This window comes from Amphibalanus amphitrite, unplaced genomic scaffold (genome assembly GCF_019059575.1).
Source record: "Amphibalanus amphitrite isolate SeventyFive unplaced genomic scaffold, NRLGWU_Aamphi_draft 000818F_arrow, whole genome shotgun sequence".
Classification (NCBI taxonomy): domain Eukaryota; kingdom Metazoa; phylum Arthropoda; class Thecostraca; order Balanomorpha; family Balanidae; genus Amphibalanus; species Amphibalanus amphitrite.
This window is the reverse complement of record NW_024882312.1, coordinates 121,559-147,233: the sequence shown is the minus strand read 5'-3', so window position 1 is coordinate 147,233 and position 25,675 is coordinate 121,559. Positions and strand designations below refer to the sequence as shown.

The window sequence follows — 25,675 nt, the reverse complement described above, 5'->3', positions numbered from 1 at the left end:
AGAGGAAATGACTATTCTCATCTCTGACTAGCAGCCACAATGCGAGATGGTGGCGTAGGAACATTCAGAACACCACCCTTACTGTGAGATAACCTATCCGGTCTGTAATTATGTAGTACCTATCGATATTCCATTGGCCACCCCCGTCAAGCACGCATGGCACAGAGTAAAAAACAAGTAACATGTATTCTTGGCTTGCGAGGCTCACATAGGAACGCTCATCACATGTAATAAAAAACAATCGAATCTCATTGTACACACCATCACGAGCATTCTCCCAATCCCTGCGCGTGGAATTCAAGATCGGCCTATTATGAAAGCCCGGCTCGCTCGCGGCGCCGCCTAGAACATGCCGCCGCCGCGCCGGTCCCTGCCGCCCGACCGGCCTCCACCGGAGCGGCCGCCGAACCCGCCGCGCCCGCGCCGGTCGCCGCCGCCCTCGGCCTCTCGGCGCTCCTTCATGCGGCCGAACCGGTCGGCCATGCCCTGCAGCCACTCGGGTACCTCCTGAGGACGGATACAGGGCGTCAGCGCGGTCCGGCAGAGAGCAGCGAGACAACGAGCGCAGTGAGATCGAGCTGAACACACCACCGGCTCCCGGGCTGTTAAACACAGTTATTGATCGATATAACAATTGCACCTGGGAGCCCGTCTGTTTATTTTTGTTGACTCGTCGTGCAGGACCAAACGCTCGTAACTCGTGACTCACGAACATTGTGACACTATTTCACGAACAAACATGCCCTATATTTCATAGTACTCGGCCATAAAACTGACCGTGAGTGGTGAGTACCCACGAGACCGCCGCACCAAACCCTTCTATTACGTAACTGTCGGTCCAAGCACTTCTGCCAGCGTACCTGCGCCCGCGACGCCTGTAACTACAGTGCTACCCAGAGTGCTAACATGCAGTTTCCGTGTCGGGCCAGTTAGCATGGATGAACTGTACTCTGCACTGATGAGCATGAAGCCGTCCAGCTCGACCGGACTCGACGGTATAAGTGTGCACATGTTGCAGAGGTGTTTCACCGGACTGAGTCACACGTTGCTTGATGTAGTTAACTCCAGTCTTTCATCCGGCTGTGTCCCTAGTGGTTGGAAACACGCACTTGTTACTCCTATCCCAAAGGGTAAAATCTCTGCCGACCCTTCTGATACGAGGCCTATTTCGCTGCTGCCGGCCATTATGAAGATAGTAGGACGCGTAGTCCAGTGTCAGTTGTCCGGTTATTTAGAGCAGCATGCACTTCTCGCGGACGCCCAGCACGGTTATCGCAAGTGTCGGTCGACCGAGACAGCACTCCACGTCGTTACCGATCGAGTACTCTGTGCCATGGATAGAGGCGAAATATCTGTGCTAGTTTTGCTCGATCTATCGAAATGTTTCGATGTTGTGCCGCATGCCACACTGTTAGCGAAGCTCACCCTGTACGGCATTGATACGGACTGGTTCCGAAGCTATTTGTACGGCCATACCCAGCAAGTCCGCGTGAGCTCTATTGGGGGACGGCATCAGCTATCTAGTACTAGGGAGAATACCATCGGTGTGTTCCAGGGCGGTGCACTTAGCTGTATCATGTACATGCTGTTTGCGAATGATTTGAGCCTTGGACTGCCGAGTGACGTCACTACTGTACAATATGCCGACGATACGCAGCTATTAGTATCCGGCAGCAAGCGTGACATCCAGAGAATCATCAGCAGCATGGAACACGCACTCAGCTATGTGTACAACTGGTTCTGTCACAACGGGATGAAGTTGAACACCAAGAAGACACAGATGGTTGTGCTGGGAACACCCGCGAAGCTCCGTACGCTGCCGCCTGTTGTTGTTCGCTTCTGTGGCAATGTTATAGCCGACTCGAGAGAGGTTAAAAACCTCGGTGTGTTCATTGATCGCCACCTCAGCTTTGAGACACATGTGACATACATCACAAGAAAGTGTACAGGCATATTGATAGGGTTATCTCATGCGCGCCATGTCATGCCAAAACAGACGCTGAAGGTGATTGTTGAGGCACTCGTCCTGTCCGTGGTTCGATACTGCCTATCCGTCTACGGCTCATGCGGAGTCACCCAGCGCGACCGTGTACAGAAGATTGTCAACTTCTGTGCCCGTGTAGTGACAGGGAAGCGCCGTTTCGACCATATTAGCGGTGAGATACAGCGGCTCCGTTGGCTCAAGGTAGAGCAGCTGATCGACTACCACACCGCGTGTGCGCTGGCGAGTGTCATCGTGACCCAGCAGCCTGAGTACCTATGTGGAACTATTGGACCGAGATCGAGCCAAAGGCACACCTACAGAACGAGACAAGCCGATCTATTCAGCCGCCCCAACATACGCACTGAATCCGGTAGGCGGAGAATGTGTTACCGTGGCGTGACACTGCTCAACGGTATAGGGGCAGATCCCTGTGAGCCCGGGTTCCGTAGAGCTGTCAGAGCGGTCGTCGGATCTGTCGATCCTCAGTGATGATCGGAGTGAGTTGATGTATGAGTGGTATGCGTGTGGAACGTGAATGTGGCCTAAATTCGTCCTTTTTGTACTTGTAACTGACGTGAAAGAGTGAAAAGCCATGGTGAGTGGACTTCTTTTGAATAAATCTGAATCTGAATCTGAATCTTCCCTCCAACTGCACCATCTCGTGCTGGGTCGCTCACCGCCTGGTTTTTCTGCAGGATGTCGATGAGCTCGGCAGCGTGCCTCCAATCCTCGCGCACCATCAGGGTGACGGCGCGTCCCGACTTGCCGGCGCGGCCTGTCCGGCCCACCCGGTGTACGTAGTCCTCGATCTCACGGGGGAAGTCGAAGTTGATGATGAGTCTGCCGAGAGGGGAAGTGGTCGAATGTCACCAGTCTGTTGTCTGGATAAGAGATATACCTACCATGACATCCGAATACCCATGACACCTAACTAGCTTGTGATCTAAATGCTAGCACATGACTTATCGCTCATAGCGCACGCTAGCCTCCACCAGGCCGCAGATAATGGAACACATCCTGTGCGAAACTATAAACATTACAACCATCACAACCGCCTCCACCGAACAACATCGACCATAACGCTCCCCGTCTAGCCGTAACTCCTTGTGACACTTATTAATACAACTCCGTGTCACTCTTATTTCGACTGCGTGACACACCCCTCTCAGTTACGTACGTGACATCCGGGATGTCGATGCCGCGCGACGCCACGTCTGTGGCGAACAGCACGCGGCACGATCCGGTCTGCATGTCTTCGATGGCGATTTCGCGCTCCTCCTGAGGCCGGTCGCCGTGGATCGACTGTAGGTCGATGCCATTCACACCTGGAGGCAGGGGCGGCGGCAGAGCTGGGTTATAATACAGTCGGACCAGCCCAGGGGAATTAGCTTGTCGGACTGGATCAGGGGTAGTAGTAGTGGGAGCGGGTTTTAGACGGGTGATTAGGGTTGTTGAGGAGGGGAGGGGGTGGAACGAGGTTTATGGGGGGGGGGAAGGGGAATGGACGTGGACTAAAATATTGGGATCCGTTTTCGACGAGTGACCAGGTAGACGGATAGGTTAGAGTTATCAAAATTTAAATGACGGTCAATGACAGGATATGGACTATGGAGCGTGGACACCGGAGAATAAACGCAGATCTGGCTACAGTCAACACCCGAATTAACAAAATACATAACTTGAAAATGCATAAAAAGGAAGAAAAAAAGATCCTGTATGTCTAATCCGAATTCCCATCACTGCCAGCCGGTTTAGCGCGCCTGGCCCGCACATCTACCGGGTTATACTGACCGTAGTCGATGGACAGCTGGCTGGCCTTGGCCTTCCGTCCGAAGAACACGATGATCTTCTCCTCGGGGCCCATATTGTACAGGTACTCGTCCAGCTGTGAAAAGGCGCGTTAGATTATGATGTGCTGCATAAACGCACTAAAGAACACAGAGCAGATCAAACACTAATTGTAAATAAAGCATAGGTAAATGAATAGTAGAACCTACAGATAACGCAGCAAATTGTGCATCCATACGATTCTGGCAGGCAGAGAATGGCAGTGAAACAACAGCAAACAAGCCGAAAATACATCTCTGGTTATGATTTTTGTGTTCCGCCGATATTACTTCAGCTGAGTTATGTAGCTTTACCGTCAAGCCAGGGTGTTTGAACAATAACCGCCCGATTAGAGTTGCAAAGTTTTCCCAATGGGCTGCTACCGGCACCGCCCCGCCCCACAAAAATTTTCTGGGATACCGGCATGTTACCACGCCCCAAGCAAAAACACCGCCAAATTACCGGCATACTAAAAAACCTGCATTCTTGATTCTGGCTTACCCCTACATGAGATGCCACATTTTGGCAATTTCAGTAACCGCCCCACCCAGCAGCCACCCATTGTCCAGTCAAAACTCCAGCAGCCTGATTTTGACTGAGTTGGCCCCACAAATACTACAATTTTGAAACTCAATTCCAGTTAACAGCTGTTAAAATATCACCTGTAATCAAAGAGGTATTGCCTACAAAAAATATTAACACATTCATCAAAAAAGCAAGGCCAAAAAGAACTTGAATTACTGAAATGTGTTTCTGGAGACTGTACAGTGAGCAGCAATCACATTTACCACAAGCGTTCTTATTCTCCACATTACCCTAAAACGAACTATAGCTAGTCATAAATCACAATATAAAAAACTACAGATTTGGCCATGTTCCTAACTGAGGAAGCGAGATCAACATCTGCTTTTTCCTATCCGCCATGGCTTGTTGGCTCGTGAGTAAGATACGAATCATGTAAAAATATGTGTCAATAGCTCACTTGTCCTGAGAAGTCCCCAAATAATATGTATAAAAACGATATAATATCCTCTCCCATCTCAAACGTGGGAACAAACACGAGGTTATAAAGGATTTCGAAACAGATGCGCCATAACACAGTTTTTAACCAGCTGATTAAAACACTGCAAAAAAAAGTTTTAGGACTGCAAACTACTGCCTCCTGAATGATTTTATTGATAAAAATCATCCAACACGATAAAAAATTCCAATAAAATCGAAACTGTGAGTGTTATTCACTACAAGAAAATCCACTTCTCTTGAGTAATTCGACCAAAAGGGCATATGAATAAATATTACGTCATCAGCTTACATCCTTTTTTTAGGGGACAGAGGATCTTAGAAGTCAATCCTTGGTTGCTTGATCAGCTGATCATATTGCGCCACTTTGTATTCATTTCGTCTGCATGTTGTGTTTTCTTGTAAAGATAAAACAAAATGCCAGTTTAATTCATTTTCATTTCATTTTGGGACCAAAGTTAGGCTCAGGGCTTCCTAACACCTGCCTTTTCAGCTGGATTTTCAGTGTCAAATTCTTTGTAGAGTATCTCAGACCACATCTCAGGACTCAAGGCCAGTTTCCAAACAATGTGTTTTGTGTTGTTTTGATTCTGCCTTTTGCCTAGGGAATGTTGCCATTAACATTAATTTATTTTATTGTATTATACCTATTACCTACCATTAGACTTACTAATTGGTTGTGCTTTTGCAACATGAATGAGTATTCTTCCTTTGATAGACCACAGTAGATTCTTGACAATTCTTATTAGAGCCAAAGCAGAGCTGTTAAGTGCTGAGGTTCATGTGTACAATTACCCTTAGCAATGGAACTTCTACCACAAAATGTATTTTGCAGTGGCTAAGATTGCTGTTATTACATTCAATAGCCTCTTAGTGTCCAAAGTTTAAATCATATGCTGATTTTTTATGCAAAATCAAAAATACCGGCATGCTACCGGCAGGACATGCCAAATACCACGGAAAAACCTGCGGTAGTGAAAAATTACCGGCATGCCGGTAGTGCGGTAGGGAAATTTTGCAACTCTACGCCCGATCCTCTGAGTGGAGGAAAGGGATGAGCATCGAGCACCCCGCACTCACCCGCTCTTTCTTTTCCTCCTCGTCTCTGCAGAAGAGCACGACCTGCTCGACGGTGCGGCACGCTCTCAGGTCCAGTGTGCCCACCACCACGTGGATTGGCGACGACATGTATTTGTCGGCGATTCGGCGCACGTCGATCGGCCACGTGGCGCTGCGCAGCACGAAACACGTGTCACAGGCGGCTAGCAAAAACACGTGGGGAGCACGAAAGAAGCGGAGAGGAGTTGCGTCTATGGGGGCAAGGTCAGGTCAGAGGTAGAAATTTACCAACTCAGTTCAAGCTTCAAATTCAAGGATTTATCAGCTCACCCGATCACGAATTCCTCACGAAAGTCAAAGTCAACCAATGCTGGGTGAAAGATCGCGAATCAATCGGTTGAGCGCCACAACCAAGGCCCTGTCACGACCATTCGTTTTCAACGCCAGCCATCCTACGTATTGAGCAACTTTCAGCCCTCCCCCAAAGCGACCGCGCTGTGGAAACGCTCACCCTCTGCCGACTCACCTGGTCATGACGGTCTGTCGGTCGGGCCGAATGTCCAGCAGCACCTTCCGGATCTCTGGCTCGAAGCCCATGTCGAGCATGCGGTCGGCCTCGTCCAGAACCAGGTACGTCACCGAGCTGACGTCGATGAAACCTGACGGTAGAACGCCACGTCAGTGAAACGTAACTGAAGGCATGCACGTCATATGAGTGAAACCTGAGGGTAGAACGCCACGTCAGTGAAACCTGACGGTAGAACGTAGCGTCAGTGAAACGTAACTGAAGGCACGCACGTCATATAAGTGAAACTCGAGGGTAGACTAACTCAACGTCAGTGAAACCAGAGGGCAAAAGGAGGCAGCATTAGTGAGATCCAAGGACGGCACCAAAGTCATGCTAGTTAAAGGGACTATCCCACCTTCTAAAATGTTGTTAAAACCAGTTAAATTGTGCCCGACTTTATAGATTGGATGACCAGGAACACGGTTCTGGCATTTATTTTTCATTAAACATCTTAGGCTTCCCATATTCCAAGCACAAACTTTCAAATATGTGACGTCACAGCCCAAAATTACCTCCTTCCCCAGGCCACATTACTGTCATAAAGCTGATTCTTTTTACGCTGTAGGCACCACAACAAAGTTCAGACCAAGTTTTAAGCGATTTTTCAACGAACAAACCCATTTAAATCAGAATGACTAAACGAGGTGACGTCACACTAACGGTCGCTCCATGTTGAAGATAGGGCCTAGATAGATAGTGGTTTCTGAACCTCGCAGCAAACTTGGCTATCTCAACTCAAACCCCATGTTAACCCGCGCGGGGCTGGGGGGGGGGGTAAATTTTACCCCCCCTCGCGAATTTTTGCGATATCTCAAAAACGGCGGCGCGCAGCGCCGCCAAACTTTCAGTACCCTTTCTTACATCAATTTGACACGTTCCCTGAAAATTTGAGCGAAATCCGTCGGAAAATTTTTGAGAAATTGACGTTTTAGTGACGTCATGTTCGCCATTTTCGCCTCAAAAACGGCAAAAGTTCAAACGCCGCTAACATCTTCATTTTTAAAGGAATCAAGACGTAACAAAAAAGGTTATACGTAATTTTACTTTGTCTATCAAATGGCTATCTCGGTTTTTTGAAAATTTTGGATTTTGGCCTAAATTTTTTCAAAAAACTGACTTTTTTGGGAAAATCATTATAAAATCCAAAATTTTGAGTCTATCGAAAAAACCGGAATATATGTAAGAGAAGCAGTCTATGTGCACCTACATACCAAATTTTAGAAGAATCGGTTCAAAAATGTGGGAGTTATTTAAAATTTTATGACGTCACGACACACAAAATTTTTGAAAAATGACTTTTTTGGAAGTTCTAGACCTCGTACGGAAACAAAAATAGCGCCATTCGATTCGCCGTGAAAAACTGCATCAGATAGACACCTTTTTAAGCCTTAACAACCAACTTCAAAATTTGACCTCACTTGACCTGACCTTGACCTGACCTCGACCTGAAATTCATCCAGAGGTGGTCCATATCACTTATTGAGTGTGCCTATTGAATTCTATGAGTAAAAAGACCCATAAAACATGTGTCGCACATGCCCTTTTCTATATTTTGTTTTTTGGTGACCTGACCTGACCTGACCTGACCTTGACCTTGACCTCTGAATGATATTGTATGCAACGAATATTGTCTTGGTAGCCTAAGAACACGTTTTGGGCGATCAGTCTCAGTCCATGACTCCATTCTTCGGCAACTACGGTGCAAGGCCGATACTGTAGAAACTTGCAATTTGTACCCTTGACCTGACCTTGACCTTGACCTCAAACTTTAAATTAAGTACATGTGAGAGCTTTCGATTGGCGTTTGAATTTTCCAAATCGGACCATTAGTTCGGGAGATAACAGGGGGGGTAAAATTTACCCCCCCCCCCCCCCCAGCCCCGCGCGTTCGGCTGGAGACCCCAGCCCCGCGCGGGTTAAAGGTGAGATAGTCCCTTTAAAACCGAGGGCAGGACGCTGCGACCGTGAAATCAGAGGGCAGACATGGCCGTTAGCGCAGACTGATGACAGGAAAGCGGGGAAATGTCACGTCGATAAAACCTGAGAGGTGAGCCGCAAATAAGTTGGACACCTCGGAGAGACAGGAGTCACGGGCGAATCAAGCAAAATAGGTCAGAACACAGTGTGGATTGAGGGAAACTGAACCTTTCAAGTTTCAGATCATCTATAAATCGCAAACACAGAGCAAAGGCTTGGTAGCACGGCAACTACTCTTAGAGTACTGACACCCCAGACGAAACCCCAGACGCGGGCCGCGGCGCAGCGACGTACCGGCCTGTACCAGGTCGTTCAGACGTCCCGGTGTGGCGATGATGATCTCGACTCCCTTGCAGACGGCCTTGACCTGTTGTCGCCGGTCGCCGCCGCCGTACACACACACGCTGCGGATACCCTTGTAGTTGTACCTGGCAAAGGGCGGCGGCCGTCAGCATAAGCTAATATAGTGTAAACTGACTTAAACTGAATAGTATAATATTGACAGGCGGTCGAGGAAAGCCTACGCTCACTGCGAGGGACTTTTGACGAATTTCAGATAAACGATTATCAATCAAAGTAACTAGCTCAAGCATACAAATATATCAAAGTTGCAAGAAAATTCGAACCATGAATATAACGTTTAAGTGACATTGTACTGCATCGTATCATGAAATGCACTAAATCTAGCAAAATTCAAGATCAGTACTCATGAGACAGCTCCCAACCAGTCAGCGAATGCCGAAGTGCGCCCCTCCCCCATCAGTTGGCTTACCGCTGCACCTCCCGCTCGGTTTGGAGCGCCAGCTCGCGGGTGGGCGCCAGGACGAGCACGTTGGGACCGCCGCGGTCCTCGCGGGGCACCGGCTGCCGATCCGTGTGGATCAGCGCCGGCAGCAGGAAGGCCAGCGTCTTCCCGGAGCCCGTCTGAGCGATGCCGATCAGATCCTGGCCGGAGAGCAGCACCGGCCAACCCTGCGACTGGATCGGCGTCGGCTTCTCGAAACCCACGCGCTTCAGTTCGTCCAGAATCTCCGGGTACGGGGCGAACGCCTGGTCGAACGTGCTCACCGGGTTCAGGAAACGCACGTTCTTGGCACCCTCGTCGCAGCTCACGTGGACGTCGTTCATCTCAGCGCGCAGCTGAGCCACCTCATCCTCAGGCATGGTAGCCACCGTCGGATCCTCCTCGTAGAAATCCTTGAGCAGCGGCGGCAGCTTGCTCCAGCGCTCTTTGTCGCCCTCAGCCTGCATCTCCAGGGCCAGCTTCAGGCTGAACGTGGGAGCCGGCGGCGCCGCTGGGCCGCCAAGGAGCAAAGTGTCACCAGAGTACGGTTTGCGAGGTACCGGCGACGGACTGCGGCCAGGCCGACGACCGGCCGGGCGCGGGTTGGCGTCGAAGTCGATGAGAAACTGCTCGACGAGAAGCTTGGCACGCTCCTGGCACTCTGGGTCGCCGCTGAAGTCGACACGCGCCTCGTGAGGGCCGCCGGCGTCCCTTACGACCTGAGATGGGATGGGGGGGGGGGGAATCAGACGGGAACCATCATATGTTGTCGTTGGGGGGAATATGTATCAAGGTACAAGATCGGCAAATAGACAAAGACCATCGTAAAAAAAAAAACTGAAAAATCTACCCACGAAAGAACGAGGAAAAAATAAATCATTTAAGGAATCGATAGACAGTTTCGTATCTTGGCAAAACTAACGGTCCAGTTACGCAGTGAGACGCTGACGAGGCTACACGGACTGTCTGCTCCGTAAGGCACAAGTTGAACTTACCCTGATCTTGGCTCCGGAGTTGTTTTCCAGTTCGCGGATGTTGGAGCCGGCCCGTCCGATGATGCGGCTCACATCCGAGGAGTTCACCATCATGTGGAGACCGGTCGGCTGCGGCGGCGGCCGGCCGCCCCCGTCCCCGCCGCCACCTCCGCCGCGCCAGTTGGGCGCGTCACTGCGGCCGCCGCCGCCCCGACCGCCTCTGCCGCCGCCCCGGCCGCGCCAACCGCCGGCGTCCTGGGCGCCATTCGGAGCTCCCCAGCTCTGGCCGGAGTTCTGGGCGCCCCAGCTCTGGTTGGAGTTCTGATCGCCCCAGCTTTGTCCCGAGTTCTGTGCTCCCCATGCCGGAGCTGCCTCTTTAGGTGCCCAGGCCTGACCGCGGCCCCGACCCACCCAGACCTGGGGACCTGCTGGCGGCTGATACTGGGGAGCCTGCTGGACAGGACCATTGGAAACTTCAGCATCCCAGTCGTCGTCCATGGTGCTGAAGTCCTGCAAAAGAAACATTCAGGGATATGATTAGGTACCAGGCAGTAGACACTGCAGGGTATATACTATATAGCATACCGATGTAACAGTAAAACAAAGTGCTAGGCATGATAAAACAAGAACAACAGCCAAAGGCATGAGCTTAACTTAAACCAACAAAAGATAAGATACATTATGGCCATGAGTGACCTTCCAGGATGATTGTGCAGGCAATATCATTCAGATTTCAGCTCATCTAAATTTTGTTCAGCAGGTCATCAGTTACATGATATTAAAAATAAGAATTGTCAACATTTTCAGGTTCTGAATCATGGGGTGAGGTGAGTTCCTCCAATTCCACCATTTCAAAAATGAAAACGCACAAAACAAAAACAGGAAAAGAAAGAGCACATCCTTCAAAGGTCGAAAATGAGACCATATATTTATATTTACAATACTCTTTACATAAAAGATTTATAAGTTACAGCCAACCACACATTGAGTCAGGTAAGGTTAGGTAAGGGTCAGGTTAGATTAGGTCCCATTATTTCAGCTTGAAGTGTGCCTGATTTTTTGCATTTAATGATGTTTCAAACAATTTTCTAGGTTGATGTATGGTTTGGAGACAATATGTATTATGTATGGTGTGGTTTTTATTCAGTTTTGAGCATAGGGTGCAAAAGTATGATCTAATCAGTAAATGTCAAGTTTAAGTCCTAAGAAGATTTCATTGATAAATTTTTCATATTTTTACATTATTTGACATTCTGAATCCAAAAATGATACTCATATGTCTTGCAAATAAAAGAAAAAAAACATAATCAAACCTGACCTAACCTTACCTACTTACCTATAACCTACCAACCTACCACCTACAAACCTACCCTAACCTAACCTAACCTACAAACCTACCTACCTACAACCTAAAACCTACAAACCTACAACCTAACCTAACCTAAAACCTAAAATTTTTGCTGTTTCATATTTGTATCAAAAGCGCCACAATTGTAGTTAGGACCTAAACTTGACATATACCATCTAATCTGAGGTGACATCTTCTCTACCAATTGAGATTCAATTCACTTATAGATTTGAGTGACAGAGTGTGACAGAAGCGATCACTGCACCGCAACGCAGAAGCGATCACCAATCAGGTACCTACAAGCAGTGTGTTTGTGACAAGAATTGAGACAAACTTAATGACATGAAACACGGAACTGAATTCATCAAACAGAAACCAAACAGCGAAAATGGAGATTGGAGACCAATGGACCCTAATGCTAGCGTCGCTTTAGCTTTATCGAATAAATAAAAACCGCTGCAATTATTCATTGAAAATAAAACTAATGCTTCATTGCAAATCTTAAAATTGAGTGGAGTCTGAGTCAGTGTGCATCAGAATGTCTGCAGGCCCTCTAGCTTTGGCACCCTTCATTTAAATGACTCATTAATCCTGTTAACCGGAAACGCTTGTCCGAAGCTTAATCCTCCCAGAAACTTATTCAAAAATTAAAAAGATAATATACCAATTGGAAAAAGCTCTTATTTCAATTTGAATTCCTATTTCAATTTACCCCGCCACGACGGTCGGCCCTCGATGCTGGTCGACAAATGCGACGCATGGAACAGCTTCACGAGCTGTATGAGGCTTAGTATCTTTTCAGTAAATTTGCTGACGTCAATACAAAATGTGCACTGAGTTGGCGTTTGTTACTTTAATGGGCTTTTATTCTATATACCAAAAAGTGTGACTAGGACCTAGGACAACATTGATGTTTTTTCGAGGCTATTAATGACAGAAAAGTAATTTAAACATCTTATCAGATAACATTTCCAGGCTGTATAACAAAACAGCTATTTTATTTGTGACGTCATATAAAATTATTTTTTATCAATATACAGTATACCAAACTTAAGTCTATATTCTTTTTCGCTTGCAATGTTGATAGTGCACACGAGCGCAAATGGGCAAATGAATGGCGACTTTTGCGTGGGTACCGCTCTCTGAAAGCACATCGAGGTCATCAATAAACAGACAATGAATACTCTCGAAATGTGTGATAATGCTAATGCGATGGTGCGTTTCGATGTTCTTAGCGAGTTCTTTGTTACATATATTTTATTCGTGTGTTTGAATGGGCTAGCTGTCTTTCACTCAATATACCCTGAGCTGTCTTATTTTGGTCTAATTACTAATGCTTGAAAATTGTCTCTAAGTAATAATGCTGTAGGCACGGTCGGTAGGCACGGCTCAAGCCTGCCTAAACAGTAAATACCAGCCCCAGCCTTACCCAACCCAAGTACAGCCTGTTATATGAAGTCTGAACCCTTGCTGTTTTTATCAGCATGCTGTCGGTTTTCCCATATAAGGAAGTTATTGCTGGTGCTTCGTGTCCTCTCATTGGTCAAATGAATAGGCCATGTGAATTTGACCAATGAGGAGCTAAGAAACAGCAGCATACTCACAGCTGGCTGATAAAAACGGGACCGAACAGCGCCCACATTTTAGACATTGTCTGATAATGAATGCACTAATTTGAAGTTTCTTGACCATGACAGAACCCAAAAACCAAGTTTGGCCATAGTGTGCCCACATAAACGGCAATGACATGATGACATGGTCTGATGACAATGACATGGTCTGTTCCACTCAATGTATTTGGCTGTGTTAGTCCCAATCAAATGCAGACCTCCCTTGCCAGAAGCATCTAATAGTGATTGCCAAAGTACCGTGAGTAACAGCCTGGGCTTTCTGTTGCTACCCCATAACCTGTAAATTTAACTGCTCTGTTGCTATCAAAACAACATTCTTCTACTGAGGGCTACTGAACATCATCCCACTACTGAAGTTTCTCACCAAAATTTGGAGTTTCTGATTGCCCTAAAGTATTTTCACGAAGCAATATTTTTTTCAGAATAACTATATAGTGCATGATTCCATGATATGTGTCAAAATATTTTTATAACATGATTCAGGCTGAGTAATGTATTTGTCAGCATTACCAATTTCTATAATTCCTTTATTAAATGAAGTCACTTTCCCTGCCATTCTATGCATTTATCTAATATCAGTAAGCCTGGATTTTTATGAAACCTGACTGAACATGTCTTAGTTGCATCTTAATATTGATTAATTTATTTCCTTCTGCAGATACTGATGTGGAAAACATCACACTGAAGTTGGTGTCTTTCTATTTACCTAAATACCAGCATTTATTGCACTTTTGCTGAAGGAATTTTTACAATGGAAAGAAATAGGTGAGTCATCAATTAGTCCTCTTGAAAAAAAAATCAAGTTATGAGAAACTGCTCACTGCTGTGGCAATAATGTTGCATGAAAAACGAAATTTATGTTTTGTTTTTATGATGAACATGATGTGTTTTAGATACCTTCTTTATTTTGGTGTTAATTTACCCCTTTTAAGCTAGCTCTCCTGACTTTCATGGGCACTTGCTTTTATCATCATCTATGTATAGCAGTTGTTGGCATTTCCCTGTTCAAAAACTTGCAGCTATGTGCTATAGTTACTGTAACTTCTTGTTCATGCTATGGGCGATGATTTATAACTTCTAGCTTCTCACTAATTGACTCATGAGTGTATGGATCCAGCATCCTCTGCTTAGCACTGTGCTGGTGGTGTGACTATCAGAGAAATGTGCATACTTATCATTTCCTGCGTGAACTTTGGACAGCTTATCGCCCTTATCCTATCGTTGAAGACACTATTTCATCCCTGATCCATCGCAACCAAAAGCTGAACGGTACCTCGCTTCCCAGTCGCGTGCAAGAATGTAGCGTGCCAGGCCTTGCTAGCAGGACGTCGGGCTGCTTGTGACCCGTCCCACCTTCTGCCCCCTCCCCTCCCCCTCGAACAGCAGGATGAGTAAGCACGGCGGAGCGGAGGGCAGCGGCATCTCCAAGGAGGAGTGGGCCGGCCGGCTGGAGCGGCTGCATGTCAGTCGCACAGACATGAACCGGCTCATCATGAACTACCTCGTCACCGGTGAGACGACGCCGCTTCCTTCTCGCACAGTTGCACATTGAACGCCTGCAATAGATAGTACTTAGTTCGTGGTCGGACATTAGTTAAATATCGATATAGTGAAGAGTTGACGGTAGAATAAATTGTTAGCAGTTGTCTACAGTCCTTCGATATTATGTTGTATGCTTAGAATGTTAAACAAGTCCATTCATTAATTAATTAATTCATTCGTTCGTTCGTTCGTTCGTTCGTTCGTCCGTTCGTTCATTCACTATCCATTCATCCAGTTGATTTTAATTAAGATATCTCCCCACCGTCTGTTGCAGCGTTCTTTTTTTTGCGTTCTAACAGTTTCCGTTTTACCCTATAACTGACGAAGTGTGTTCCCCCGTTGTATTTTCAGAGGGTTTTAAGGACGCAGCAGAGAAGTTTTCGCAGGAGTCGGGCGTATCAGCTGGCGTCAATCTCTCCTCGCTCGATGACAGAATCAAGTAAGCAGGTGTTCTGACGATGATTGTCGACATCATGCCGCCGCCTGCTGGTCATACTAGATCCTAGGATATAATGTAGAGGTCTTTCGGAACATATAAGGAACCGTAAAGGCACAATAGAAAGTGAAAACAAAACTAGCAGCAAAATGTTCCATTTCTGTGGAAGGTTTGGTGTCATTATATCTACCGTTTTGGTTTTTGTCTTCGGATTCTATTCGCCTGAGTGACCGCAAAATAAGTGATCACCAAAGAGCTGACTCGCTTTGTACAGAAAATCATAGATGAGGTAACCGTGTGACAGATGCAATGCTAACACTCCCTCCCACTTCTCCCATCGTCCAGGATCCGTGACGCGATTCGCGAGGGGCGTATTTCGGACGCCACGGACGTGGTGAACAAGCTGCACCCGGAGCTGCTCGATTCGGACCGCTATCTCTACTTCCACCTGCAGCAGCAGCACCTCATCGAGCTCATCCGCGCCGGACGCATCGAGGAGGCGCTGGCGTTCGCGCAGCAGAGTCTGGCAGAGAGGGGCGAGGAGAACACGGAGGTGCTGGCTGAGCTGGAGCGCACGCTGGCGCTGCTGGCGTTCGAGGACCCGGCCAACTCTCCGTTCGGGGACCTGCTCAATTCGTCACACAGGCAGAAGGTGAGCGGGAGGATGTGGGGACGGCTGGTGGTACGTGGAAGGTGGAAACGGATGGAATAGTGGGGTGGTCTGAGCTGAATCGGACTTGAAATTTGGGTAATTTGATAGTGGTGTTCGACATCACATAATTGTATGTTGTTGTTTTTTTTTCTTCAGTAAGCGGTAGCCTTTTTTGGCCTGTGATTCAAAACACTTTCGATGGCTTTGTTCGTTTTAAGTTTTTAAGCATTTTTTGTTGCACTTAGTCACTTTGACTTAGAGGATTGTCTGAGGTGAGGATTTACTATGCCTACTTTAACTCATCCCGTTTCGTCACCAGGTGGCCAGTGAGCTGAACGCGGCCATTCTGCGTCTGGAGAGCTCCGCCGACCCGACCACCCGACTGGAGACGCTCCTGAAACTGGTGCTGTGGGCGCAGGGTCAGCTCGATCAGAAAAAGGTTCGCTACCCGCGCATGACAGACCTGGCCAGCGGCGCTCTGGACGATTGAAGTTCCTCAGTTGGACCGGCGGCGTGAATAAAGACAGATGGTTATACATTAGACCACTAAGTGGACAGGTCACGGAAGGACACGGAGGGATGAGAATGAAGAACAGCGGAGGCTATTCTGTGTGATGAGTGCCGATGGTGACCGACACTGCTGAAGCTGAGGATGCTCAGGTTGGAGTGATAGTTGATAAGTGAACCAACTAGAGTCAGTGACGCTATTGAGGCGTGTGTATTCGAGTGGCACGACGGCTGGCTCGCGGTGATGCCGTCTATAGGCAGACAGACTGAGAGTGGAGATTTTCGGTCCGGAACAGCGGGTTGAAACGAGATGTGTTGACAGTGGTGGACAGCGAGCTGCGGTGGAATATGCGAGGTTAAGGGTCCGGGACATTGACGCCATGGGCCGACCGAGACTCGAGGCTACGCGCAGCCGAGGAAGTCGTTATTTTTCGGATAGATGTCTTCAGATTGAAGTAATTGAATCGGGTGGAAGAGTCTGGTAGTCCTCTGAACACGCGAATGTTCGGGGAATGGCAGCGTAATATGTCGTGTCGCCCTCTTCACTGATCTTATTTTGGCCCCGTGACATATTAGTCTTGTCGAGCACCACCTACCCCCGCAGTCATCCTACCCATGAACAGCCCTGCTCTGAGGCGGCGGACACTCGACGTTTCGGCGCACCGTCTGCGGGAGGCACGCCTTGTGGATCTCGTCAGTGACCTCCGACGGATGGTCACCGCCCTTTGCTCCTGGTGCCGAAGCGGTCACCACTGGTGTGCCCGCCCCCCCCCCTCGCCGACCGGGCCTCAGCCCTCATGGGTTCTGGGTTCTGACCCGTCTGGCAGTCTTTCGGGGAGTCATTACAGCGCCGCAGGAAGTCTTAGAGACTTCCCCACGGCGATATACGATTTACTTACTATCTCACGTGTATTGTGAAAATGAATATGTATGCTGGCTTGCGTATGTAATGTGTCAATGAATAAAAGTACTCTGTTTGAGAGAGCAGTTTAAGTCAGAGGTCCAGTTTTTGGAATGTCTGTGCTGTGCCGCCATCCTAGCGCCCCACTTTATCACTATAAACACTCCCCAGCAATGCAAGCGTTTGCATATAGTGTAGATGGGAACACACCCAAGACGTTTCTCGCATGAAAAAAGAGTAAAAAAGGCGTTTGTATTTGTCAGATGATGACAATTCTGGGCCACGACAAACACTTGGACACGCACAGCGCAAGTTCATCGTGCGATAAATATTGGGCAACGTGCTTGTGTCGCTCCAAAGGACTCGCAAACATCCGAGATAGCACGACTGGGCAAGAAACACTAACTGTTTTACTTCAACGATAGCTAGACATCAGGATCACAGCGAAGGGATCCAAGGAACATCACTCACTTCCACTGCCTGAGCAGTCGACAACAGCATCGAGAGACGCGTCCGACTATCGTGAGGTAATGAGAAACAGATGCCGAAACATGATGAGGCAAATCAGACCGTATGGCATCAGCAGTATCACAGGGCGCACCCATGCAGCTCAAACACGAGATCACAACCCGTCAGCCACCACGATATCGCGACACAAGTCACAACACAACATTGCGGCGAAGCCCAGGACGGCAAATGAGTCTCCTGAGACAGCGCGCCATTGGAAAATTGACACACTTTTTTACACATGCCACTTCCGAAGCATTGGCACTGAATACCACACCGAGCCAAACATCAAAGTCGTGCTTTTCAAGCAAAAATTTAAACAAAGTCATACAAGTACCACTCCACCTCGAAATTCACCGTCTTGGCGATCGACTTGACCGTGTCGAAGCTCACTAGACACTTGTACTTGGCAGAGTCCAGATTGTCGCTCCCACCGAGCCTTGTGAGCATGCGCAGGGTGACCAGCGATGACACCTGAGAGTAGATACTGGCTGTAGGAGCTACACGGTCCTCCACGATCACATAGAAGATAGCCAGCAGTCTGTCTAGAGGGAACGCTCTCGGTCCGGTTAGGAGAGCCGACACGCGCGCGCCGGCGGGCGGGCGAGCCTTCAGTCGACCAGCGCCCTTCCCGGTGCGTTTGACAAAGAATCGCCGATCCGACTTGGCCGGGTTGTACGAGGCCAGATAGGCGGCAATCAGGAGGAATTTCGAGTAGAACGGTAGCTCCGTGTTGAGTCGCTGGTGGTCGGCGGCGTCCAGTATCCCCGGCTGGTCGTGCGAGCTCGGCTGGACGGCCGCCGCGGGTAGCTGAGTCTGAGTGCGCAGCCACTGGGCGCTATCCGCCTCGCGCAGGTAGACGGAGCGCAGCGCCGCCCGCAGGTGCGGCTCCACGTGCCGCCAGAGCCGGCGGAGGTCGGTGGGCGCCACCTCGCCAGAAAGCACTGGCGCCCGGTAGTGCGCCAGACTGGCGCGCGCCAGGTGGCGCAGCTCGCGCACGTTGCGGCACGGCACCACGAACACGGACAGGATGAGGTTCAGGTAGCCCGAGTAGAATTGTTCGTCCACGTCTGACGGCCGGTCCAGCGCCAGGATCGACTGCAGCGCCTCTGTCGGCAGAGAACGCAACTATCAGTCACGGCGGGGCAATGGCGGGGCAAATATGTTGCGGACCTGGCAAGTGGAACAATAATACGCACAAATAATTCAGTTGAAATCGAGTGACTGTCAGTGACGCACATCTAGCGTTAAATAACAAATACCGTGCCAATTAAACTATAGAACTATAAAGCTAGTTTTTTAATCGACACATTTTTTAAACCAGCATATCAGCTTCCACAACACAGGTTGAATTCCCCCAGTATCACTGGTCTGTGTGATGCAACCACAGCCTGTTCGACACACCTCCTCTGCCCTCTCGTGTCTCACCGCGGCTATACTGCGGGAAATGGACGAGCAGTGGCTGCGGCAGACCGCCCGGCGTCTGGAACTTATCCCACACCAGGTTGGAGGTGAGCAGGAGACAGACTGGGCGGCCGGTGAGCTCCTGTAGTCGCAGCAGGGACGAGAGCACGCCCTCGTCCAGGTCACGGAGCCTCTCGGCACCCTCCAGCACCTGACGGGACAGTGAACACTCAATGAGTCACGGCTCAATGGTGCCGCAAAATAGAGTCAGAGACACAGAACAACATTCGGTGTAAAAGAACGGCAGACTACTGCAAAGCCAAAACGGCATATCGTTCCGAAGCCTCAGAACGTATAACTGCTTTCGGCCACTCACTATAGCTATATTCTCGTCGGGCCGTTCAGTGCCGATGGCTTGTAATGCGGTCACGAAGCTGCTGATTCCATCACATTTTCTCTCTGTGTCTGCAAAAGATATAAAAGCAATATAACAAATGTTAAGTCTTGCATACAACCGAAACGCAGCGATGGTATCAGAAAAGCACACAATTTTTAGCAACCCCTAAAATAGCTCATCGCAGCACAACACACAACAGTAACACCACGGTGTGGAGACTACAACAGAGCACACTACACTAACAACACGGTACGGAGACCGCATCAGTACACATAACAGTAACACCGCAGTATGGAGACTGCAACATTGCACACAACAGTAGCACCACGACATAGACTGTATTTAAAAATACAACAGTAGCACCACGGGACGGAGACTGCGTCAGAACATACAACAGTAGCACCACGGTATGGAGACTGCAACAGAACACATAACACTAACAACACGGGACGGAGACAGCAACAAAACACACTACAGTAGCACAACGGTATGGAGACTACAACAGAGCACACAGCACTGACAGCACGGGACGGAGACTGCATCAGAACATACATATGTAGAGACTGCGACATAGAGACTGCAGCAATACACACAACAGTAGCACCACGAATAGAGACTGCATTTAAACACACAACAGTAGCACCACGGGACGGAGACAGAACACACAACAGTAGCACCGCGGTATGGAGACTGCAACATTGCACAAAACAGTAGCACAGACTAACATCACGGAACGGAGACTGCATCAGAACACACAACAGTAGCACCGCGGCATGGAGACTGGCGACCGCAACGGGCAAACAACAGTAGCGCCATCGCAACAGGGCACACAACAGTAGCTGTACCATCGTACGGAGACTGCAACAGGGTGGGTATAATCAATAACGCAAGTGACGCAAGCCCTCCTTGTCTCCGATGCTGGCCCGATTTCCGAAATTCAAATACGAGTGTGTACTGTGCAAAACGAATACAAGCCACACTACGCGCGTCACGTTCCACCCAAACATACATTTCTTAAATACGAGATCAGCTGTGGTGACGTCTTTGAGCTCACACTACGCTTCATATCAGCCTGGCCTGTACCGCCCGTACAACCGCCCACTGCCAAGGTCAATCATGGCCATGATATCCCATTCCAACGTAGGAGACGCCAAGACGAAAAGTCACGCACTGTATATTGTGTGAGAAATTGATCTACTAAAATTCAGTTGAGCTCCAAAATGTGCGCGACGCCGATGAGAGCAAAGAGGTGTTCGAAACGAAACGATTAAAAACTAATTCAGCATATGTTATGAATTGTTGAAGACGGATCAATACAAAACGAACGACTGCCGAAGATCAGCACTGAAGGTTTTACTCTATTCAAGCATCCAACAAAACTATCATTAAAAACGACACATCCATCAGCTACCCATACAACGTAATCCTAGTATTCACTGGCCATCAAGAAACCTCTAGTCGTCAACCACCAGCCACCACCTGCAGCCAGTGATGGGCCGGTGTCGGAAACGGAGTCGGCGCGGCGCCTGTCTGTGCCCGGGCGGCTGCTGCGACTGCTGCGCACGCGACCCGTGCGAGCCAGAGCCGGTGGACCCGTGCACTCCGGCCGGCCGCTGGCCGGACTGGCTGTGGCCCGGACCCAGCGGAGGAGGCGGCGGCGGCTGTGACGACACGGATAGCTGCGACTCGGAGCTGCAGGCCGGCCGGCTCTCGTGCGCGCTCTCAGAGTTCAAACGCTGTGTGCTCGGCACTATGCCGGCCCGTGTGGTGCTCTGTGTGGCAGGAGCGCGGGCCATCCTCTGGCTATTTGATATCGATGTGTTCTTGGTGCAAGTGTGAAGTGAAATTGTGGATGAATGTGCGAAATACGAAATAAATTGTGTATGTACCGATTTGGCACTTTGTTACGCTTGTATTTATGGCACGTGAAAATTCTGACGATACAGTAAACGAGACAAACCAGGACGAAAACGTTTGTTCAGACTGAGATCCAGTCATTCAAGCTCCAATAACCACGTATATTTTAAACAAGACTGATCAAAGACGGTAGCTGAGAAGGCACATAAGAACGGCAACTTAAACCCTATGACTGTAAGCACCAAATGTTTCGAAAAAGCGAGCTAGATGCTCACAAGTATAACATTCGGTGACAATTTTTCAGACCGAAACATTTCCAGGCCGGACCGCCTGGTCCGCTCTCCTCCCGGCCAGTTGACCCCCCTCCCCCTTGTGTCGCATTGACTCGTAACAAAGCCAGTATCTATCCTGAGAGTTGTCCCCCGACCCTCTGCGCCCGCTGGACTCCCAGCTGACCGTATTCCTCACCTGACAGCTGTCGCAGGACGAGCTGATACAGCAGTAGCGGCGTGTAGCACTCGACACAGCTGACCACTGCCCGCGGACCGCTAAACTCTGACAGCACGGCTGACAGCGCCGTCGTCTTTCCCGTGCTCGGGTGGCCGTACAGAAACACGGCGGGAGGCACACACCCGGTCGGCTGGGGAGTTACAGGGAGTGGCGTCACATTGGTCGGAGATGTGCCGGTGAAAACATACAGGCAGTCAGCTCACAGCTGGGTTATCTGTAAAGTTTCGATCGGAAATGCCCAAGTGAAGTCACGACGGAACTTATCACGATTGACCACTTTTACTTACCACAAGAAGAAGGCTTCGTAGAATGCTGATCTGGTCCTTCAAACATTCCATTTTCTCTTTTTCGCTTTGGAATGGCTTAAGAGGTAATACGGCCTGAAAGAAACCAAGAAAAATGTGAGTTCTTTGAAATTTGCTTGAAAGTACAAAGTAACGCGAGATGCCAAGTTCTGGTTAGGCCTTTGCATAAGCCCACTCTCATGCAAGTCAATAACAGACTATGAATACGACGACGTCGACGATGAAGCATGAACATGACGACGAGCACAGTGATGATAAACGACACCCCCAGACGATAGGCAGCGACGTGGGCAGCGACGTGGGCAGCGACCACTGAATGGCATGACACAGACCGATTGGCCCTCGCCCAACTGACGGACGAGGCATCTCCCATTGAGCCATTACCACACTACCGTCTGGCAGTGGCTGTGTTCCAGCGACGTATCCTAGCGTCCAGAGGTGGGCTTCGCCTCTGACGGAGTCGGAAATCATCCATGGAAAGTCAGAAAAGGGCGAGGAGCGCTTGGCGTCGCTCCCGGCCACCGCCACCTGGATCTGATTGGGAGGCTCCTCCGTCGCGGCATGCCGTCTCTGCTCGAGCACGCGAGTGGAGCTTTCCGTGCTGATAACTGCACTGGAAATTGGAACAGCTGAGCATGACGGACTGTATCACATCTCTCCCTGTCATTATATGTATTGATTCCGAGCGTGAACGGGAAGACAAGTTGCGAATAATCCAAGTTGGAACGCACTTTTTAAGCGACGCCGAGAATCCCGGTATACCGTTATCGAAATTGCGCTTGGAGTGAAACTCACAAGTGTTATTTCCTCTTATGTGACTTAACTCTGTTCCAGAAACAAACCGATTGCCAGCCACTTATGACGATTTTGAACAGTAAAAGACACTGGATATTATAGAAAATCCTAACCTTCAGAGCACCAGCTTCGGATGAAGATTGGAGACACTGGCCCCTTCGCCGCTAGTTGGATCGGCAACACAGGTGTATACTGTGTATTGCCATCACTGCCGAGCTCGACGTCAACAACACCAACGCTCGACTAGAAGAGGCACCTGTTGCTGCTCAGTACGACCCTGACTGCCAACGTTTGACAAACGCTGTCGAAAAGGGGTACGCTGGCCAACTCGTGAATACTGACCTGCACGTGCTAAAATGACCGGCTGTCACTCGTTCATCGATGCAGCCCTGTTGTGTGAGAGATGTCATCTTGCCATCCTATAAGCGCTCAGAAGAATGATACTGACAGCACTTGCTATCCAAGACGGTTGTACTGGGAGTGGGAAATGGGAATGGCACAAATTATTTGAGAAATGAATCAGATTGAATTATCTTGCTTTAGTGATGGACAGGTGTTGACTAAAACCCACTGGCAACTGGGATGATGCTTCACATTTTGGACAGGTAATGCCAGAGGATTTTACTCGGGACATCATGTCAACAATCAGCATCCTGGTGCTCACAACTTCACAGTCTCCAAAAAACTGCAGTATTTAACCAGGGTCCATCTAGCATCTGCCCCAGTGCCTGGCACCTGCCTTTAAGACTGATTAAGACTGAATGTGAATCACCAGCATTTTCCAGTGGGAGGGGAGATATGAGTGTTATTTTGCAGTTCACCTTATGCCTGACTCAGTTTACCCAGTGCTCCTGATTCTAGTAGCTCAGCCAGCCAGAGACTTTATCACATATAGGGTTGCTGTGCAGGGTGGCTGGCTTAATTGCAGCAAGGATTTGAGCATGGGACAAAATCACTAGATGTTGATGCAGTGCAACATTTTGCTTTTTTGCCTTGCACCAGAATAAAGCTTAACAAACTAGTGGGGGTATTGAGCAAGCAACTGCAACAGAAAGTATTAACAAAAGAAATAAGCATGCATGGCTTGATGCATCTGATGCATGTCATGCAATTATTAAAAATGAAATATGCAATAGTTCTGCTTTCTAGACTTTAAGTGTGCATTATTGATTATGCCTATTACAATTTACAGCAGTAAAAAACAAATGACCAATTTAACCTTGGATGCAGCTGTTATTCTGGATAATTGATTGAATTAGCTAAGTACCTACCTATTTATGTGCACTTTATAGGAGTGTACAGGAAATTTGAAGTGAATATGGTTATCACACTGCCTATCAATTGAGCTGAAGCATCTGTAGTTCTCATCAGTATGCTATTTTTGACATGACTATCAGAAAATCCCTGCTTCAACTTGTAGGCAGAATTGCCACCATATGTAATCCTGGTACATGGTAGGTTGTAGGCATTAGGTTGAAGGTTCAATTAGTTTTGGTTTGGTTATAAAGAAGCATCTCTGGGTATAGCACCTCTCCTCGGTTGCAAAAACAAGTGTGACACCTGCTTTTAACTACCCTTGATCTCCACAGCAGGCAATCATTATCCTTGGCGAAGGAGTTTCATTTGGCCTTTATTTCAATGTCAGTGTTGTCCTCTTGCTAATGCTCTGTTCATATTCCCCTTAGCCTGCTATGGTATTGCAGGAGCCCATGGCCTTGGCCTTGAGCCCATGTCACCAGTAGCCACCCAGTCTACCTTACCTTACCTTAGAAGTACACAGAATTTTCAGGCCAAGTGGCAGGCCTGTTAGACCAGATCATTACTTTAAACTCGCTCTGTTTCTATTGATCGAAGACTGATGAATATTGGATATTGAATATTGGAATATTGGATATATATTCTTGCTCTTAGTTTTGTATTAAAATAAAAAATAAAGTAAAAAATAAATAATAAATAAATGGCTGAAAAGCAGGGCTGCGGAGTCAGAGTCGGAGTCAATTTTAGAAACTCGAGCCGGAGTCAGAGTCGGAGACCGGAGTCACCGAAAATCTGTAGACTCCGCAGCCCTGCTAGGTATGCGGAGTCGGAGTCGGGAGTTGGAGTCGGTCGGAGTCGACAATTCTGCCCGGAGTCGGAGTCGGAGTCGGAGCTGGTTTTTGAAAGCCGGAGTCGGAGTCGGAGTCGGAGTCGCCGAAAATTCAGACTCCGCAGCCCTGCTGAAAAGAGGGGGGGGGGTCATGCCCACCTGTTCCAACGCCCATGAGTAATTTTATATCATACCTGCCAAGCCAGCAGCCGCCAGCCCCTATGCAGCTTGAGCTAGAAAATGAAAAAGATACCAATATCACCATCAAAAATCAAAATAGCACGAATGTTATCTCACCGCCCAGTGCCATTACTTTTTTAGTGGCCTCAAACTACGCGGCTTGTTTACCCGCGTCGGAGTGTTCTTCGATGTGGGCGGGCGAGCGAACCAAAACAATGGAATGATGTAGATTGGGAAAGGTAAAACAAAGTTTTGCGATTTAAATAATTTCAATGGGTTTTAAAAAACAATTAAAATGTCCAAGACTACTTCTTTTTCCAAATAGATCAAAAATGAACGTGAAAAAATATGTTAAAGCTGATTACATACGTCGGGAACTGCCGAACTAATAAAAGAACACAAAGACTTGTCGTCAGAAATGGCG

General features: G+C 48.4%; 3 protein-coding genes across 20 annotated transcripts; 1 reads left to right on the top strand and 2 right to left on the bottom strand.

The window, feature by feature from the left end:
- Window positions 1-167: 167 nt before the first annotated feature.
- Window positions 168-12,277, bottom strand: LOC122366589 (probable ATP-dependent RNA helicase DDX43). Its single transcript, XM_043338995.1, has 10 exons — window positions 12,254-12,277; window positions 10,215-10,703; window positions 9,208-9,938; window positions 8,730-8,863; window positions 6,417-6,549; window positions 5,912-6,062; window positions 3,776-3,869; window positions 3,162-3,309; window positions 2,662-2,824; window positions 168-507 (listed from the first exon to the last, which is right to left on the bottom strand). Exons 2-10 carry the CDS (start codon window positions 10,689-10,691, stop codon window positions 343-345), a joined length of 2,196 nt encoding a protein of 731 aa, XP_043194930.1. The 5' UTR covers window positions 10,692-10,703; window positions 12,254-12,277; the 3' UTR covers window positions 168-342.
- A 339-nt stretch (window positions 12,278-12,616) lies between these two features.
- LOC122366590 (glucose-induced degradation protein 8-A homolog) lies at window positions 12,617-17,289 on the top strand. 12 transcript variants are annotated; one of them, XM_043338996.1, is made up of 6 exons: window positions 12,617-12,669; window positions 13,831-13,937; window positions 14,556-14,683; window positions 15,066-15,153; window positions 15,496-15,802; window positions 16,122-17,289. In XM_043338996.1, the coding sequence occupies exons 2-6, from the start codon at window positions 13,924-13,926 to the stop codon at window positions 16,290-16,292; spliced, it is 708 nt and encodes a 235-aa protein (XP_043194931.1). In that variant the 5' UTR covers window positions 12,617-12,669; window positions 13,831-13,923; the 3' UTR covers window positions 16,293-17,289. The 12 variants fall into 12 exon arrangements, with proteins under 12 accessions (XP_043194931.1, XP_043194932.1, XP_043194938.1 ...); XM_043338997.1 differs by having other exon boundaries at window positions 12,629-12,673; XM_043339003.1 differs by having other exon boundaries at window positions 12,635-12,669; window positions 14,559-14,683.
- A 159-nt stretch (window positions 17,290-17,448) lies between these two features.
- On the bottom strand, window positions 17,449-25,637 carry LOC122366601 (origin recognition complex subunit 5-like). Of its 7 annotated transcripts, XM_043339028.1 has the most exons (7): window positions 25,420-25,440; window positions 25,266-25,304; window positions 22,173-22,265; window positions 21,844-22,015; window positions 19,498-19,586; window positions 19,146-19,332; window positions 17,449-18,826 (listed from the first exon to the last, which is right to left on the bottom strand). In XM_043339028.1, the coding sequence occupies exons 3-7, from the start codon at window positions 22,221-22,223 to the stop codon at window positions 18,033-18,035; spliced, it is 1,293 nt and encodes a 430-aa protein (XP_043194963.1). In that variant the 5' UTR covers window positions 22,224-22,265; window positions 25,266-25,304; window positions 25,420-25,440; the 3' UTR covers window positions 17,449-18,032. The 7 variants fall into 7 exon arrangements, with proteins under 7 accessions (XP_043194963.1, XP_043194962.1, XP_043194964.1 ...); XM_043339027.1 differs by having other exon boundaries at window positions 25,266-25,637; XM_043339029.1 differs by lacking the exon at window positions 25,266-25,304 and having other exon boundaries at window positions 25,385-25,610.
- Window positions 25,638-25,675: the final 38 nt, after the last annotated feature.

Coding starts and splice junctions, on each gene's coding strand:
- LOC122366589 (XM_043338995.1), bottom strand. CDS start 10,691: ATGGACGACGACTGGGATGCTGAAGTTTCCAATGGTCCTGTCCAGCAG. Junction 6,550..8,729: donor GAACGACCTGGTACAGGCCG/GTACGTCGCTGC, acceptor TTCTACCGTCAG/GTTTCATCGACGTCAGCTCG. Junction 3,310..3,775: donor CCAGCTGTCCATCGACTACG/GTCAGTATAACC, acceptor CCCTGCCTCCAG/GTGTGAATGGCATCGACCTA.
- LOC122366590 (XM_043338996.1), top strand. Junction 14,684..15,065: donor CATGAACTACCTCGTCACCG/GTGAGACGACGC, acceptor TTGTATTTTCAG/AGGGTTTTAAGGACGCAGCA. Junction 15,803..16,121: donor ATTCGTCACACAGGCAGAAG/GTGAGCGGGAGG, acceptor TTTCGTCACCAG/GTGGCCAGTGAGCTGAACGC.
- LOC122366601 (XM_043339027.1), bottom strand. CDS start 22,223: ATGGAATGTTTGAAGGACCAGATCAGCATTCTACGAAGCCTTCTTCTT. Junction 19,333..19,497: donor CCGACGAGAATATAGCTATA/GTGAGTGGCCGA, acceptor CTGTCCCGTCAG/GTGCTGGAGGGTGCCGAGAG. Junction 18,827..19,145: donor TTTCCCGCAGTATAGCCGCG/GTGAGACACGAG, acceptor CTCTGCCGACAG/AGGCGCTGCAGTCGATCCTG.